Below are 17,410 nucleotides of genomic sequence, written 5' to 3'. Positions count from 1 at the left end.
AGTGATTTATTAATGTAATTGGGAGGCAGTGATATACTTATCAAAGGAATGATTAACTTGACCATTAGACACAATTTATCTCAAGTTGCCATATTTCTCTTCCCATGGGCTTTAAGATTGAAGGCCTCGTTTGGTATCTTAAAGCTTTTCCTAAACTTCCTGAGCTACTAAAGCAGTACAACAGGCATCCAGAGCCAGCTCATTTGTCTGCCTTTCAGAAGGATTGAAATTTAACTCCTATAGCTCTACATTTGATAGCATACAAGTCTGAAGCCTTGTCTGCTCTGAAACTTTCTTTGCTCAGGGTTGTGAAGAAACACCGGCCTGAGCAATGCAAGTTTCAGCGCTGTAAAGTGGCAGCGTAGATAGCGCTGGTAGCTGCTATACCCGTCGTGGAGGTGGTTTTATTACAGTGCTGGAGCTGCAACTACACAGCCATGTTAAAGCATTGCCATGGCAGTGCTTTAATGTCAGCTGTGTAGACCTACCCTTAGTTTCACTGAGGAAAAACCTCTCTCCTCACTTTTGCCCATCTTCTCTCCCCCCCCCCCCCAAACTTGTATAAAGCTGACTATATCAAGTAATCAGAATCAAAACAAAACGTGAAGCAACCCAGTCAGACTTGAAATAATATCAAAAAGGTGAGTCAGTTTATTTTCAAATACCTATTCTATTCACATTTAACAAAAGCAGGAAGTTTAATCTAGTCAGCTTGCACAGCTTTTGTTCAACCCTTAAAATTTATATATAACAATTTTGAATTGTTGTGCTTCTATTAATATCAAAGTAATACTATATTGTAAATATGCTTGTATTTTTAATGTGCCTAGAACCATGCATCTATATGTGAAAGATAGTTCTAAATATTTTCCTTTTCTCCATATAGGTTTGTCTGTGCTGGAAATCTGCCTAATTATAGCTATGAAACATTTAAATGATGTTTATGAAGGAGAACCATTTAATTTTCAAATGGTCTATAATGGTGAGATGAAAGCATCAAACTTTTAAAATCTATAAATATCACTTTACTGTTACTCAAGTAATGTTTTCCTTGGTACAGAATTTCAGAAGTTCATACAACGGAAAGCACATTCAATGTACAACTTTGAGAAACCTGTTGTTATGAAGGTAAACCTTTAATTTGTTTCCTTGCATACCTAAATACTGATCTGTACTTGGGGTAGTTTTCTAAGAACTATGGGTTGTGAGTTCAATTCTTGAGGGGGGCCATTTACAGATTCTGGGACATGGTCCTGCTTTGAGCAGGGGGTTGGACTAGATGACCTCCTGAGGTCCCTTCCAACCCTGACATTCTATAATGAAAAGATTAGAAAGGTCTCTTATAATGAAACACACTTGTGTGGTACTTGTACTGCCATCTGCTGTATGGGTGTATAATGACAAAATTTTGGGGGTGCTAATATTCGACTTATTGAAACAGAAGCATCACATACCTCACCAAAATGGACTTTATTTTTAAGGAGTTTAACAGCTGAACACAAGCACCTGTTGCCATTTATCAAGGAATAAGTTTGGTATTGATTGAATTTAGACAATTATTTCTTTTAGTGAGTGGAAATAATTGAATAAAAGGTTCTGTATTAGAGACAATATTCTGGTTCCTGGCAGACTTCTAAAGAGTTGCCTGTTGTGGCATGTAGAGGTGTTTTTTGCTGCCCCCAAATTACTCTGATACAAGTTGCAGGATGGTTAGTATTTAGTCTTGAATCAGCAACAGATTTAAGTTCCAATATCTCTCAAACCAAGAGGGCTCAAAGTAGCTTAACATCAGTAAAGAGCTGAAACTCCCTTTTCTGTCTTGAACTAAGGTGTACTGGTCTGTCAGTGAGTCATCTTCATACCTGCATCTTTTGGACATAAAACTAGACCTATCACTCACTAGCAGAAAAGGGTGTGGCAGCCTCTGAATACCCTGCCCGTTTGTCTGTTCTGGCAGACCCAGGCCTCTCTGCTACCACAACAAGGAAAAAAAAAAACCCCAAAAAGCTGCTGCTCACTTCAACCCCTGAATGAGTCATGCTGCCATCATTTTCTCTAGCCTTTCTTTAGAGTTGTATGAGACTCCAGCCTTTCATCTTCAGTTTCTGGTCCCCTGCTCACCTTCACAAAAATGCAGCATGGTGGAAAAACTGTGCTGATTCCTTTTGATTACCCAAATTCTCACTGACTTGGCCTTCAAGTGTGGCCACACCCCTTTGTGCCAGTGACAGAGGTATGGCTGTGCCTGGAAAAGTGCAAGTAGCCTGAAGAGCCCTCATAACAGATCTGTGGACCATAGTCCTTGGGAGAAAGGATGTACAAGTAAGTAGAAAATGTTTCCTCTTCTATAAGGGTGCAGCCCTTGACTGAACTGTTTTATATTCATTACCCCATTATGATTAAGTTTATTTGATCTAAGACTGTACTGCTCCAAGACTGTACGTTGTGGTGAATAAATTACTTATGTGGGATAACCTTCACAATTGATTCATCCATTTGCTGCTACTCTTGGGGAAATAACTGCCCCAAACTGAATGGCATCTCTACCACCCATGTAGTCTATATCAGCTGATAAATCTAGATTTTTTGCCATTCAAGTTTGAGAAATCAAACAAGTTAGGCAATACAAAGTTCAATTTATAAGCATAGAATCTCCTTACTGAGTTATGCAAAAGATTCCCTAGAAATTAAGAAATAATTTGTATTGTATTGTTTAATGATACATTGTATGCCTTTAAACTCAAGTATCTGGTTTATTAATCTTTAATACTGTAAATTATATCAATCTGGCTTGGGTTGTTTTAAGTTTGACAATACACATTTGAACTTTTCCTTACATTTTATAATTTAAATGCTATTCATGGCCTAGAGTTCAAGACAGACCACCCTTTTCAATTCTCCACTTGTAGGTGAGCTCCCGCAACTGACAGCTCACTATTCAGTCTTACACAAGCTTTGTCTTGGTTAAACTGAACAAAAAAAATCAACTAAGTTCATAGCTATAAGTTAAATGATTCTCCAAACATTGACCAAAGGCTATATACTGTACTTACTGTGATGAGGTAGTGCAAACATGACATGTTCAAAACTAGTAAACCACTTTTTTTCAAGCTTGTATTGATCCTTTGGAGATCTGGAAAGAAAGTCAAGTTTGAATGAAATCCATTCAACCAGTGAGTTGCATGTATAAAATTTGATAGGAACATATTGAACTTTCTAGAATACCCTTAGTGGATCTTGCTCAGATTTTTTAAAAAATCCAACTTAGTTTTCGCAAGAACCAGGGCATTTAAGTTTTCTGGGCTTGATATACTGAGTAACTGAAATGAGTATAAGCAACTGTATTTGTCTATAGTTGTTGATACTTCTGTAATATGTGGGCTATTCAGAATGGTTGTAGTCTGGAAAATGTTTAACTGTTTGGTCTTTTCTTTTTAGGCTTTTGAACACTTGCTACAACTAGAGTTAATAAAACCAATAGAAGGACTGCCTGTGCGTGCTCAGAGAGAATATGTACTAATGAAGCTACTTTTGGACAATAATCAAATAATGGATGCTTTGCAGGTATACCCAAACTGCCCAACAGATGTGAAACAGTGGGCAACATCCTCATTGAGTTGGTTGTGAACTTTCTGAAGCTTATAAAACCACATTAAGTTGAAATATAATAAATTGGTTGTACTTCACATAATTTCAGTGGAATACTGAATCATTCACTTGAAGTTAAAGCATGTTTTTTAAATATGATGTACTTTTCTGAAGTGTTCCATGATATTGAAAATAAACAATGAATGTTATTACAGTGCCTTGGTAATTAGTTCAGGGAATCTAAACACCAGTCAAATTAAAACACTCTTTCCAGTCTTCAATTAAACAATCACTGCCATAGTTCAGGTGGATTTAAGTTTTCTTTAGGAATCTGTTGTTCAGATGTTTGGCTAACACTGAGCAGGATTTTTGGGTAAACTACAGGAAAGAAACCCAGTTTTGACTAACATGTTAATCCTAATTTTGAGTTGAATAAAATTTGAAGTTATTTTCCCTAAAATATTTTAAATCCCTTTATCAGCTCAACAACATAAGAATGATTGTACATCCTATTACTATGATACTTGTGCTTAAGAGGGACAGATTGATGGAATTTCTCAGATGTAAAAGGACTTTACAGAGGGAATCACAGGCTAGTAAGGACTGTCTTCCTTTCCACTGAGGTAGAAAAATAAGCTGATTTGACCTAGAACTTAAGAAAACTTTGGTGCCAGGCTGTTAGTGAAAATGGAAATGATGGATAAAGTTAGCTGTCTACCTTCTAGAGAAGCAGGCTGCTTGTTGGTCAGACAGTCAGTTGTTTCAAGTATCAATCCACAATAGCTCCCATTAATGTTAGAGTATGACTTGGTATGCACTCCTTACTTAATATAAAAAACAGGGATGGTGAAGTCTAGTTTCAAACAAATCTGTTAAGGTGATTCTGTATCTCACACCTGCTACTGCCAGAGAAGGGATGGTAATGGAAATAGTATTCCTTATCCCTTGTCCAGCACTACATTATGACCACTGTGTATGATTTACAGCTATTGCTTGTGATTGCTAATTCTAGCTAGAAAAGGCCATTATCTGAAGAATTTCTTCCACTTTGAAAATCGGTACAGTCCAAGAGCTGGCTAGTTTATAAACTCTGGCATAAATCCCAACTAATAGAAGAAATAGCAATAGTAGCAGCTGGCATGAGTCCTTTTGCAAGAATTAAGGGCCATCAACTTTAAGAAAAGTAGAGATTCTATACATCTCAAGGATCTACAGGCACCTAGAGTCCCTAGTTGAGCCACAGCTACCTCATTCCTTCTCCCCTTCCCCCCCCCCATCTAGAACCCCCAGGCAAGTCCCTGTGCATCCAGATACCCCCACACCTGCTGGTATGCCTGGCATGGAGGGTTAGGGCCCCATCTTTGTGGGGCAGACCCAGCCCTTTCAGTGGTGCAGGGTCTGGTGCAATCTCAATGCTCAGTCTGTGGGGGAAGGTGGCTGCAGGGCCTTTGCTCCCCAGTGCTATGCTGGTGACTACCTTTGACAATGCCAAATTTTAAAAATAAATTTTCTATGTGCAGAAAGTATGTTTTAAAGGAGACAATGTGTATTTGACACAAGGCTGGCTAAGAAAGAGGTTTTATTGGAAAACCAAAAGCCCCCAAACTAATGTGTGTACAATAGCAACACTTGAAAAGTTGCAGCGCTGCTACAGTGGAAGGGCTTGGATCTTGCAGAGACCCATGAAATCCCTTCAGTGTTATAAGAACACTGTTCTTATAACACTGTGGCACCTTAAAGATTAACATTTATTTTAGCATGAGCTACAGCTCACTTCTTCGGATGCATAGAATGGAACACAGACAGGAGATATTTGTTAGTCTTTAAGGTGCCACAAGTACTCCTGTTCTTTTTGCAGATACAGACTAACACAGCTGCTACTCTGAAACCTTCACAGTTATGTCATTTCAAAATGTTCAGCTTTGGAAGTTTTCAACTGGAAATCAGGTGTAAGGAGGAATAGTCAAAGCATCTTTACCTTTTGAATCTCTTATCCATTTGAGTAGAAATAGTTCCCACTGGTCTGTTGGTGGAATGACACTGGAATTCACCTCAAAAAGCCCCAAGCATTGGGGGGAGGGGAAGGGAGGAGGAAGACATTCAGTGCTAGATTTAAGACTGCAAAATCAGTGAGACTTGGGGCTTGATTTGATCTCACATTTGGCATTTTCAGACAAAAGCTGACCTGTACAGTGTTCTGTTTGGATCTAACTACAACAAGCCTGCAACCATGCAATTTACATAATACCTTTGACTCCTATCCCAACTCAAGTTACTAAACAGAGCCATATTCTTTAAACCTATAATTAGGAGGCTAGAGCCTTGGAGACAGTTTACTTAGTTTATAGATAGCAAGAATACTCCAGTAACTACCAGAATGATGATTTAACTTCAGTTAGAATGGATAACTGTTGTTCAAACTGAAAATTTTTAATTGAGTGGTTATTCCCTTATAATGAGCTTCAATTTCTCTGTGGGCTGAACGCCTTTCTAAAGAATAGCTACGGAAGTTACAGATGATAGTACTTCCAGAAAGAGAGATGCAACTCTTTCCAGTATCATAATCACAGGGCCGCTCCACCACTGGCTGTAGTACACCATCACTCCTACAAGTTACCAGCTCTGCAATTTTCTATCAAGTAGGAGTAGGAATCTGATAATCTGATAAAAGCAAAAGAGCTGGTGCACCTGGCCTTCACATGAAGTTGCCAGAAAAGGGAAATGGTGATAAACAATAGACTAGTGCAGGGGTAGGCAACCTATGGCACATGTGCCAAATGCAGCATGCAAGCTGATTTTCAGTGGCACTCAGCTGCCCAGATCCTGGCCACCGGTCCAGGGGGCTCTGCATTTTAATTTAATTTTAAATTAAGCTGCTTAAACATTTTAAAAACCTTATTTGCTTTATGTTTAACAATAATTTAATTATATATTATAGACTTATAGAAAGACTTTCTAAAAACATTAATGTATTACTGGCACACAACCTTAAATTAGAGTGAATAAATGAAGACTCAGCACACCACTTCTCAAAGGTTGGCAACCCCTGGACTAGTGGTACATAAGACACTTACTTACCTTTTCTAGCAGTTTTTCTGTGGTTGAGGCTGACGCAGGAGTGCCATACTAGAAGTTGTCTCCAAACAAATCCACAGGGATCAAAAAATGAACAGTTTTGGTGCTATTTTGTTGTTGTTGCTGCCTAGCTAAGGAGGGGCAGTAAAATCCAAATTTGTGGATAGAAGGGGATATCAAAGAATATCAAAAGCAACTGTAGTAAAAGGTATTACCTACTTTCTGCTGACCTAGCATCCTAGGACTTGTGCTCTTCACTTGTATACAACATTTGGGTTCAGTTCTGAAACTCAGCTCTTACTCATGGGGAAAAAAATGCCTAGCAGTCTTCTGCAGCAGTCTGGTTAACAAATATCCTGATAGAATTCACTTCACAATTCTCCCTTGACCTTCCTGTCAGGAAAGGATGGTAACTAATGCAAGGGAATGATCACCTTTTATGTCAGAAATGCTAGAGATAAGGGTCTGCCTCTGCTCCATTTCTCCACTGTAATGCTGTAAATGTTGCGAAAAAGGGGGAAGGGGTTTTCCTTCCTTTTTAACCTTTTCAAGCCGTAAGGTTTCTGAAGGTGAAGTGTCAACACAAAATATTACCTAGATTTATTTTTTCCTAGAGAAGATACGAAAAGTTGAAAAAAGGCATATGCAAGTCATACAGTAGTCATTTTTTTTTATTTAACTTTTGGGGTAGGGGCAGAAAGAGCATACATTTTTATTTGTACAATATTTAACAATCACTTTTATCCTGGGCTGGGGTTTTTGTTTTTGATACTTGCAGAAAAATAGCAAGTATAATCTGACAGTAGTACAACAACCTGTGCCCCAAACAGATAAATACAGAGAGTAAAGCTAAAATAATTGCTTACCAATATCTTGAGAGGTAACAAATATATGAACTGAGACTGCTTTAAAAAAAAAGTACTGCTGGTTGAATATCTGAGGTAAATGATGTTCCATCAAGGATGCTACTTGTATCATTTTGCCCATAAACCTGCATATAGCTTTCTGCACTTTGTACCAGATGTTCCTAATAAAAATAAATGCATTAGAAGTTAAAAAGAGAAATTGGAAAAAGATCAGTCCAACTGGTAATCCCACTTGTTAAACTATAATCAGCAATGCTGTTGAAACCTAGTATGAACAAGAAATACTCACTCCTGTTTCTGCTTACATTTTAGCTGGAATTCCAAGACTCTTTAAAAGCTACATGAATTTTGCTATTTCAAATAGATACAAAGTGGTGAATTTCAATCCTGATTTATAGTTTCAGAACGTCACCATGAATGACAGTGCTAGTTCAGGAACGCCAACAATTGAGACACAGTTTCTTCTGAAATGCTAAGGTACATGTAGTAGTAGGTGTACAAAGAGTAGTCATGCATCATGTGATATAAAAATGTCCTAGTAGCTAACACAAACTAAAAAATGCAGGGCTTGGACTTCCAGTAAAGCCAAAAACTGGCTAATCTATCAGTCCTGTGGCAGTTATACAGCAATCATTTAAATAGACAGGCAAAGCCAACAAGTTGGAAGTGAGAGCCAAGAGACTGACTTTTCTTCACAAGCCAAAATACAAGGTGAATCACTGGAATAGACCATACATGTACATATACACCACCACACATGCTGCAAGTACAAAGAGGGACAACGGTCACTACTTCTGCTAGTAAGTAATGCCAGAATATTTTCACTAGTTTAGTTCTTATTCATTTTTATCCTCATCCATGAGTCTGGCTCAAGCATTTTAACTTACACATCTATATTTTACTGTACTATAAGTGGAACACACACAGGTTAAAATGCCCTGCAAAACAGAAGTCTTATGTATAAGAACAGCTCACCAAAGTTTAGTTATTTCACCAATTATAAAAACACTTTTACCATGAACATCCTTATCAGTGTGATACTATACTATGCTGTTTAAACAAGAAAAAAAATCAGAAAATACAGTTAGTACAATATTCACACCTGTGGGAATTTCTATGAAAATAAATATTCAATTTCAGGCTTTGTGATTCACCTACATCACTTGCAAACACAAAGTGCACTAGCAACACCAAAGGAGCCCCCAAACAGCCTGGCCACCAGGGCCCATTCCAGTAAAAGTTCAAGGACCATGCATGGAGCATGCAAGGCTCATACTGACATGTGTCCGTAGCTAGGTATGACTTCTGCATTGAATCTTGAATAACTGATCCTTATATCATCCATGCTGTTCCTCCTACTTTTGCCAGTGTTGGGGTTTAAACTTCAGAGAACAATACAAGTTTTTGCAGTAAAAGTATGACTGGTTTTGTTCATATCTCTTTAGCCATGATCACTTGATGTACGTTTAAGATAATGTATCCCTGCACTGAAGGTGGAAGCAAAATGAAAATCCAGATCAAGAAAATGGGTGCATGAGTAGTTTGTTTTATAAACAAAACGAGCAAGTTGCCCTACTAGTACCAATAACCCATTAAAGCAGGGATTCTTATGGCTACCATGAAACCCTAGGAATAAGAGTGAAAAACAGCAAGCAGAACAGTATTGAGTGGTATGTTATGCATGAACAACGTTGCTATTATCCTTCTTCCCCCTCCCTGCTTAGAATACCGTGACCTAGGTCTTGTTTATAAATAATTTTATTGTTCCCAGAGATTAAGTGCATATTATATGTAAAATTGAGTGTATTCTGTGGTTTTTACAAATAACTGTTTAAAGATAACATTCACAGTGAGCTCCTGATTGTGACATTAAAAACTTCCTTAAAAATCTAATGCATGATTTAAAAAAAAAGACCTGATAAAATACATAGCATAATACTGGCTATTGTTGGTTCGGTACTTGAGTACTTTAGAAAGTTTGTTTTTTTTACTTTGATCTGTATAAATGTAAAGGATCAAATAACTAGTGTAATATTAATTTTGAAAAGCACTTTGGCACCTACAGTCAATTCAGGTTTTTTACGTTACATAGTATATAAGGCATGATCTCCTAAACCCTAAAATAATGTTGGAGTCAGCTGTGAAAGCAATTTTATTATTTTTTGCTAGACTGTGCTACCTATGTTGGTATTCGTTACCTCTAAATAGTCATTGCATATTTGAAATTATAGCATAACAACTAAAGTTATCCCTGAATATTTTTAGCAGTTACATCGGAAGTCTGTGGCTATCATTTTTAACATGACTCCAGGATGAACCTTTGCATCACAGACATCAAATATCACTCTGACAAGATGGCAGCAAGCTTAAGTGTAGAGAAGTTGCAAATCTCAAAGCAGAGAGAGAGAGGAGTTCCGGGTAATTAAGCTTCCTGAGGTGATCCTGAAACAGTGATACAGAACACACTGCATACTGTTAGTGAAACAAAGTACTCTATGCAGAACTTTTTACATAAATAGGAAAAAGCCTTCTTTAGAAAGAATAAGAATTAAGAGCTTTCCAGTGTCATAGCTCACATAAAATTAAAAAAACAAAGTCATGCTCAAATATTCCTCAGACACAGCAAACCTAAATAGTATTTAGTAAAAATAAAATGTATGCAATATTTTGGGAACTGAATGTGAGATAAAAGCTTTAAACTAAAACAGGAAGAAAGTTTTGTTTCAAACCCAGCACTTTTTATACACAAGCTAGCACAAGAAAGGGCTAAAAACACTGCTTTAGGAATGGCCATTTACTCTTGGCATGAAGCATAGCTTACCCTTTTTTAAATAAGTGAATTTGTAATACAGCATTTACAAAACATGGATCAATTTATTATTCAAATTGTTAGTGTTGTCAATCTCATAATTTAGCAGACGTGGAACTGAGGTATACCTTGTTGAGGGAGGTTAAAGTAATGCTTGGAAGCCTCTTTGCTATATCCCACTTGATTACTTTTGTTTATGTACATATAACAGCAGCACACTAAACATTCACAAGCTGTGTCATATTGCCATTACAATAGTCATTTATATAAACACAACAGCAAATGCAATAAAAACAAGTTACCCTTTTTTTAAATCTGAAATGAAATGTTTGATTTAAAAAAAATAGCAGTAGTTCATTTAAGGAATTAGTCTCTTCTGACAGATATTAAGAAATCTGATGTCAGTTTTTAAAACACTTGATTAGCCCGGATAGGTCCATATTCTTCATTTAAGTTCCTTAACAATATTTTGCCACTTCTCAGGTCAATGTCCTTCAGGACGGGAATGCAGTAAAGTCTCATGTATTCATGTTTGGAAAAAAAGTCTCCTTATTGACATTCCCAAAAAACTTACCATTCCTCATTTCACACAGAAAGTAACAACCGTAAGCAGTCTCATTAGCTTTAGCAGCTCCAGTTCAGAGTCCTGTTGGTCAGAATGCATAACCAGTGCAACTATCATAGACTGGATTCTTTGGGAGGAAAGTCAACATTTGTCACCATTGTGACCACTGTCACAATGTCCTCTGTTGTTATAATGTTAGTCAGTCTTTGCATCTGAATAATCCGTTCTTCTACGCAACCAGCTGATAACCTGGCTTCTGCATCATGATCCCAACATTCTTCTATTGTTTCACAGAGCATTGCCATTCCCTAAAAGAAAAAGTAATATACAAGTGGAGCTGGTAACTGAGTTGTCTTATACCTTCATTATAAGGCCCTGTTTTCAGTTAAACCACTCAAGCTGAAATTTTTGATGCCAGTTGTCTGCCGCAGATTTTTTTTGGGGGGGGGAGGGGGGAAGTTTCAGCTAAATCAGTTCAACTGATTCAGAATGAAGATAGGCAAAATATGTTGATTTGTCCATGCTCAATAAATCTTAGTATACAGTTTTAATTTTTCAGCAGAGCTAATTATATAAAAATACTGTATCAGAAGAAAAATGTCCACAGATAAGAATTAAATATAATTTCATGCAAGTTTTACAGTTAAAGCACTGTAACAGGACAGGAATTAGCTCGGTTCCAGCTCCCGAGCGCCCTCTGCAGGCCAGTGATCCGCCTTCCAGCTACTTGCCCCCGTGCCCCTTTAACTGGGTCTCCCCCCCCAGGGGAACCCCCATCCCACTATCCCCACTTTGCCTCAGTGTTGGCTACTGCCCAGTCTCCATCTAGCCCCCGTTCACTGGGGCAGACTGCAGTATCCACCACTCATCATCGGCAAAGGGGGTTTGGACCTGCTGCCTTGGCCTACCCCTGGGTTGCCCCCTGCAACCCCCAGTACCTTTTGGCCTATAGCTAGGCTGCAGCCTGGGGCTTTCCAGGCTGGAGCTCCCCAGCCTTTCCCCAGCCCTGCTCCACTCAGGTACCTCTAGCTCTAGAGGGAGATGGGCCTGGCTGCAGGGAGCTAGACAAGAGAGAGACTGCCTGGGCTTCTAGCTTCCCTGGCCGCCTTATGAGGCCCTGGGCTCAGTTTGGGGCATGGCCCCAGCTGCAGCCACTTCCCCAATCAGCCCAGCCTAAAGGCTGCTTTCTCAAGCCACAGCCCCTTCCCAGGGCTGTTTTTAATCCCTTCAGGGCAGGAGCAGGGGTCCACCCTGCTACAGCACAATAATACTTTCAGAACTTGGTTATTTTACTACTTACAGCATGTTTCTGCCAGCACTCTCTTAAAACAGGCCTCTTCTTTTTGTGCACTACAACTTCCTGCATGTCTTCAAGGGATGGATGCTGGCCAATTTCCTCTTCAAATGGCAACATGTACTCATCCACTGGTCCTATATTTAAGAATAAAATAAATTTTGCTTTTCAGACAATTGGTACACCACAAATTTAATAAGTATGTCAAAATATTGTACAGCCATTTACTCACTAGTGCCATGAAAAACTCGTATGATGCCAAAGTGAGAAGCAATGGATGCTAGACTACATATCAAGAGGGTGGCCATGTTCTTAAAAAAACCTACCCTTCAACTCATTAAGTTACATTAATAGTAACTTATCCCCTTCAAGCTGACAGCAAAGGGCAACTAGATTGTAAAAAGATATCCAGGAAAAAAAGAACAGTGACAACGAAAGCTCAGAATAAAGAAAGGTGCAAAAACAAGTTGTAATGCAACCTCTGTAGGCCCACCACCAAAATTCAGAGCCTAGACTACGAGCATTTGGCAGGTACACTATACCAGCAAAGTGTTTCTAGTGTGGACGCAGCTTATATGGAGCCTATTCTAGTCTATCCTCTTCCCTCCCACAATGAAACAAGGGCATGCTTACCAGTGTAGCTAGGTCTACCCTAGGGACTTTTGGAAGCACAACTGTCGGTCAGGGATCATACCTTTTCACACACATAACTAACATAGGTATGGCAGTAGAAGTTTGCAGTATACAAATGAACTTGGCATTACACGGAGTACAAGTAGCAATGCCTACAGTTAGGGTTGACCAACACTTCCCATTTTAAGACCTTGTTTCCATTTACTTATGCTGCTAAAAATGAAATAGTTTTCTAGTCCTAATTTTCAAGCTGTCGAAAAAAATTTCCTGTTCCAAATACTGACAAAATCATAATCACAAATTTTCACAAACCAAAAAGCAAAACAACAAAAACCCTACCATCCTGGTCTGAGTCCATCAAAAAGTTTGAAAGATTACAAAATTATAAAACCCATTCTGATTAACTTAAAATAATGATTAGCTTAAATTTTGAAATAAAGTTATATTGAACCCCAAAACTGGAATTCTTTAGAAAACATCAAAAGATAAAGAATTTTGAAACTTATTTTTCAAAAATGTCTTCAAGGTGAAAATTTTGTTGAAACCCACTTTTTTCTCTTAAAAGTTTTGGTTTGGAAAAAGCTGCATTCTTTGACAAAGCATTGTGTCAAAAAATTGCCTGAACAACTCAACTTATAACTTTGCCAAATTTATATCATTCAGGCTGAATTTGTCTATATCAAGTGTCTGTCTCTGGCTAAATTTTTTGAGGAAAATTTCAGCAAAAACGGGTTAGCCATTTCTGAGAACAAGATTAGAAAAAAATACGTTTTCCTTTGGAACAGCGTCTTGATATTTGACCTGGGGGGGGGGGGTGAGAGAGAAAGGATAGCCATGCTTTCAGGAATATACTTTCTGCTCATCTTTTAAAAAAACAAAAAACAACAAAACTTTTATTTATCCAAATAATCGAGACTTAGAATCTGGTTAGTAAATTCTCTGAACACTGTCTGTACCGAGAATGCTCCAGTCCCTCAACTCTTACATTTGATTAGACTGTGCATGCAATGCAATGATTAAGCATGCTCCATCCTAGGGTGCATGATTTGTTTTGAAGTCACTTCTGATGAATTTTTAGAAAAAAAAGATTAACTGGGTACTACCATAAAACAAATATCTGTCTGGAAAGCATCCTGCACACGAGAAAGAAGTTTCTCTGGCTCAAAGTTCTTACAATATATGAAGAATGGACAGATAGATGAATAGACAGTGGTTAGGAGGAATTCTAACTTAAATTAAGGAAGCACCTATTGACTCCATAATAAAGGCTGAGAAATTTTGCACGCAAGAGCAGGAATTCTCTGCTACATATGAAAATTACACCCTTTCCTCTCCAAAGTTACATCACTTACTGAGTAAACAATGAATTTTGTGAGAATTCAGAAGTACATTGGTTAGTTTATGAATTAAAATTAATTTAAAAAATAGGTTAAGAAATTTGGCACCCTATGTCAGACCTTTATTTTGTTCCCCTAATATCTTAATAGAAGAACACTGACTCTTCAAACTTCCCATATAATTAAAACTTGCTCAAATCTTCTGGATAAGTTACATTTGAAAAAAAAAAAAAAGATTCAATGGACACTTTTTGGTGTTTCTCTTCATAACTGCAAGTTCCTGCTTCAGGTTAAGCTGAAGGATAATTTTCAAGGAGTTACAAGAAGAACTGCCCTCTTCAAAAATAGCTGCTGTCTCTTATTGCCATTCATCTGCTCCTCAATGTTCCCCTCTGACTCCTGACAGCATTAAGGGAATACCATCTTCCTTGCAAGGAGCTTGGCTTCATTCCTATTTTCAATAAAACAGGCAGTGGCCATTTGGAGAGGGCAATTCTTCATAAGTTTCTCTGAAGAAAATTTCATGCACCAGTGTACACTGGAGGGACAAGCTTTCCATTATGGAAAACAAACAAAAAGGTTAAATTTAATCCTAAATATTTTTCTTTACAAAAACCACTTGTTGCCCCTTACCTAGTCAGAGGACAAAATGGTGCAAGAGCCAGCACAAAGTGTGCACAGAGGAACAGAAGGGTGCAGGAGGGAAAAAGTTAGAATTTGTACACAATGGACTGTGGAGAAGACAAGAGGGAGGGGGAACGTGTGTGCACAAGGAAAGGTAGGGAACAGGAGTGAGGGGGAAACTGCGGTGTTCAGCAGCTGCTTTGTGCTGGTCTGGCAATATAAAGCAGCTGTAAACCCCCGTTTAACTAGCCAGCATGATCTGGCTGCTTTATGCCCCTGCTAAGGGATATAAAATAGCCGGAGAGTACTGTGATTTATTAGAAATATCACATGGGAGATTCTCTTTGAATTTATTGTTTAGGGTTCATGTATGCTTTAAAAAAAGAAATTCAGACAAAAGATATGTTAAAAGGATTTATTAAGACTGAGATACATATAAGTAATTTAGGGTAATACATATTACAGGGATGTTGCATGTATCCTACAAAAGCAACCATTTTAAGCCTGGGAAATTCAGAGCTTAAAAGAAAAAAGAAAAGAAAAAAAAAAAAGACAACAAAAGACATACACACAACTCCCGCTTCCCCCTAACCCCTGAGCAGATTCAAAGTTTTAAATACTGCGGTATCAACTATGTATTTTTATAAATTAAACATTTTGCTTACCATCTGACGCAGTACATCGGGATGCCAGTTCCCACAGGACTAATCCCATGGCATACATATCTATTCTCAGAAATGCATCCCTTTGGAAGTTTATCGCACCTTCTAATACTTCTGGAGCCATATACCTTCGTGTACCAACCTTTTAAAGATATTCAAGCATAAAGTGTTACTGCACTAAATTGTTTATTTCAAGATAAGCAAAAAGACAGATTGACCTTACTGTACAATTCTCTCTCCCTCACCCCCCGTTTAAACAAAAAAACCCAAACCAAACCAAAAAAAAAAGTTGTAGTCACTGCCTTTACTTTGGACTCAGTCCAGCAAGGTGCTGCATGCCCTCAACTCCCTTAGAGTTGAGAGGTTAAGGATGCTCAATACCTTGACAGTTTGGGCCCCCACAGTGGATTTCCAGAATGCATAAAAGTCTGCATGTATATTTATAAATAATTTAACATTAATTTTCCTTCAGCAGACCTGGTCTTTTCCTCCCCTCCCCTGTATCTTATTTTCTTCCTGGTTGCTGGAAGACCATCATTTCCTCCGCTATTAATATTAAAGGTGTTACACACAGATTCCTGTAAGTAAATCCTCCAAGGCAGTTGACACTGAAGAAAGGAAGATCTTCAGATAGAATTATATTAGTTGGCCATGATCAACTATGAAATTGAAACATCACATCAAGTAATTTACTGAATTAGACCTAGAAGAAAGCTACATTTCTTCCGGTTAAAATTCATTTAGTACAAAGGGCCAAGACAAGGCACCATTCACAACTTAAGTCCTTTCCACAATACTTCTGTCATGAGTTTTAATTGGCTGAGATTGTGAAGGCCTTAAACACAACATGAGGGCATTTCTGTGCCTGTAACATAATACAGTGTTCAAAAGGTATCTGATCCATTTCAAAATTTCAGTTAACATTCTATGCATCAATAGCTGGAATCCTACTAATTGTAGGGGAAACTAGAAAATCAAAAGGGGGCACACATATGAAGCCTCTGCCATCTGTTTAGCAAAACCATAGCTTAAGGACTTCTAATTGTCTATGGTTGATGGCACCATTAATGCCTTCCAGAAGGAAGTGCTCAGCCCCCCAGCACAGGAAGAGGAATGAGGGATCCTGACATGGGGTGCAAGTATGGGGGACAGATAAAGCCTCCAGCATGGCAGAGAGAATGGGGGACCCTGGAATGGAGGACACACATACCTGGATGGGAGGATATTGGGGGAGTTGCAGGGTATCCCAGACTTAGAGGGGGATGGGTAGGTGGCACACAAAGTGGGGGAGGTGTTGGAGAGATGCAAAGAGCTCAGGATGGGTAGGTGGCACACAAAGTGGGGGAGGTGTTGGAGAGATGCAAAGAGCTCATTTGTGCAATAAGCTCAGCCTACAGATGCAGCCAAGTGTGTGACCACCTTGTAAATAAATACCTTCCAAGCTACAAACTTAAATATAAGCATTGTTAGTATCTAATTTTTATGTAAATCAATTACCTGTCCATGTGTGTCACCTGCAGACTTTCCAGCCTCAAACTTTAAAGCTAGACCAAAATCAGCAATACAAGCTGTAAGGTTGTTTTTCAACAGCACATTCTTGCTTTTGATGTCCCTTCAAATTAAGGGGGGGGAAAAAATTACCCAGATTATACAACATCTAAAAGGTCTAAGAATAAAAGTATTAATGTAACAAAACAAAGGATCTTGCAGATGCATAATAATTTGAAAACATAATTAAGGTCTAAGAGTATATTTAAACAGCATTAAAGGGATGATAAAAGTTAAGAGACAATGTTAAGTGTGGCAGTCCATCCTTAAAATCATGCTGTTTAAATATTTTTAAAAGTGATAAATTAAAAAACGGAGTATAGTACATTCTTTAATTATGAATTTATTGTCTTTCTGGTTTAAGAAAACCTTATTTGTAAAATAAGTAAATCTGATGTAGAAGTATCAG

The 17,410-nt window shown here is 38.1% G+C and overlaps 2 protein-coding genes across 10 annotated transcripts in view; one reads left to right on the top strand and one right to left on the bottom strand.

Annotated features, from left to right (window-relative positions):
• The window catches only part of ORC4 (origin recognition complex subunit 4), a 47,762-nt gene extending 43,965 nt beyond the window's left edge, over positions 1–3,797 (top strand). For all 8 annotated transcript variants that reach the window (XM_045031979.1, XM_045031973.1, XM_045031980.1 and 5 more), the window contains 3 exons: positions 887–982; positions 1,061–1,128; positions 3,439–3,797. In XM_045031979.1, coding sequence (XP_044887914.1) covers positions 887–982; positions 1,061–1,128; positions 3,439–3,627 — 353 coding nt within the window. In that variant the 3' untranslated portion in view covers positions 3,628–3,797. The remainder of the gene's footprint in view (positions 1–886; positions 983–1,060; positions 1,129–3,438) is intronic.
• A 3,519-nt stretch (positions 3,798–7,316) lies between these two features.
• ACVR2A (activin A receptor type 2A) overlaps positions 7,317–17,410 on the bottom strand; it is a 121,537-nt gene continuing 111,443 nt past the window's right edge. For both annotated transcript variants that reach the window (XM_045032127.1, XM_045032126.1), the window contains exons 8-11: positions 16,951–17,065; positions 15,457–15,595; positions 12,204–12,334; positions 7,317–11,211 (exon numbers count right to left, since the gene is read on the bottom strand). In XM_045032127.1, the coding sequence (XP_044888062.1) occupies positions 11,017–11,211; positions 12,204–12,334; positions 15,457–15,595; positions 16,951–17,065 (580 nt within the window). In that variant the 3' untranslated portion in view covers positions 7,317–11,016. The remainder of the gene's footprint in view (positions 11,212–12,203; positions 12,335–15,456; positions 15,596–16,950; positions 17,066–17,410) is intronic.

The sequence above is a fragment of the Mauremys mutica genome, chromosome 10, assembly GCF_020497125.1.
Source record: "Mauremys mutica isolate MM-2020 ecotype Southern chromosome 10, ASM2049712v1, whole genome shotgun sequence".
NCBI classification, from domain to species: Eukaryota; Metazoa; Chordata; order Testudines; family Geoemydidae; genus Mauremys; species Mauremys mutica.
This window is presented reverse-complemented; position numbering and strand designations above follow the sequence as displayed.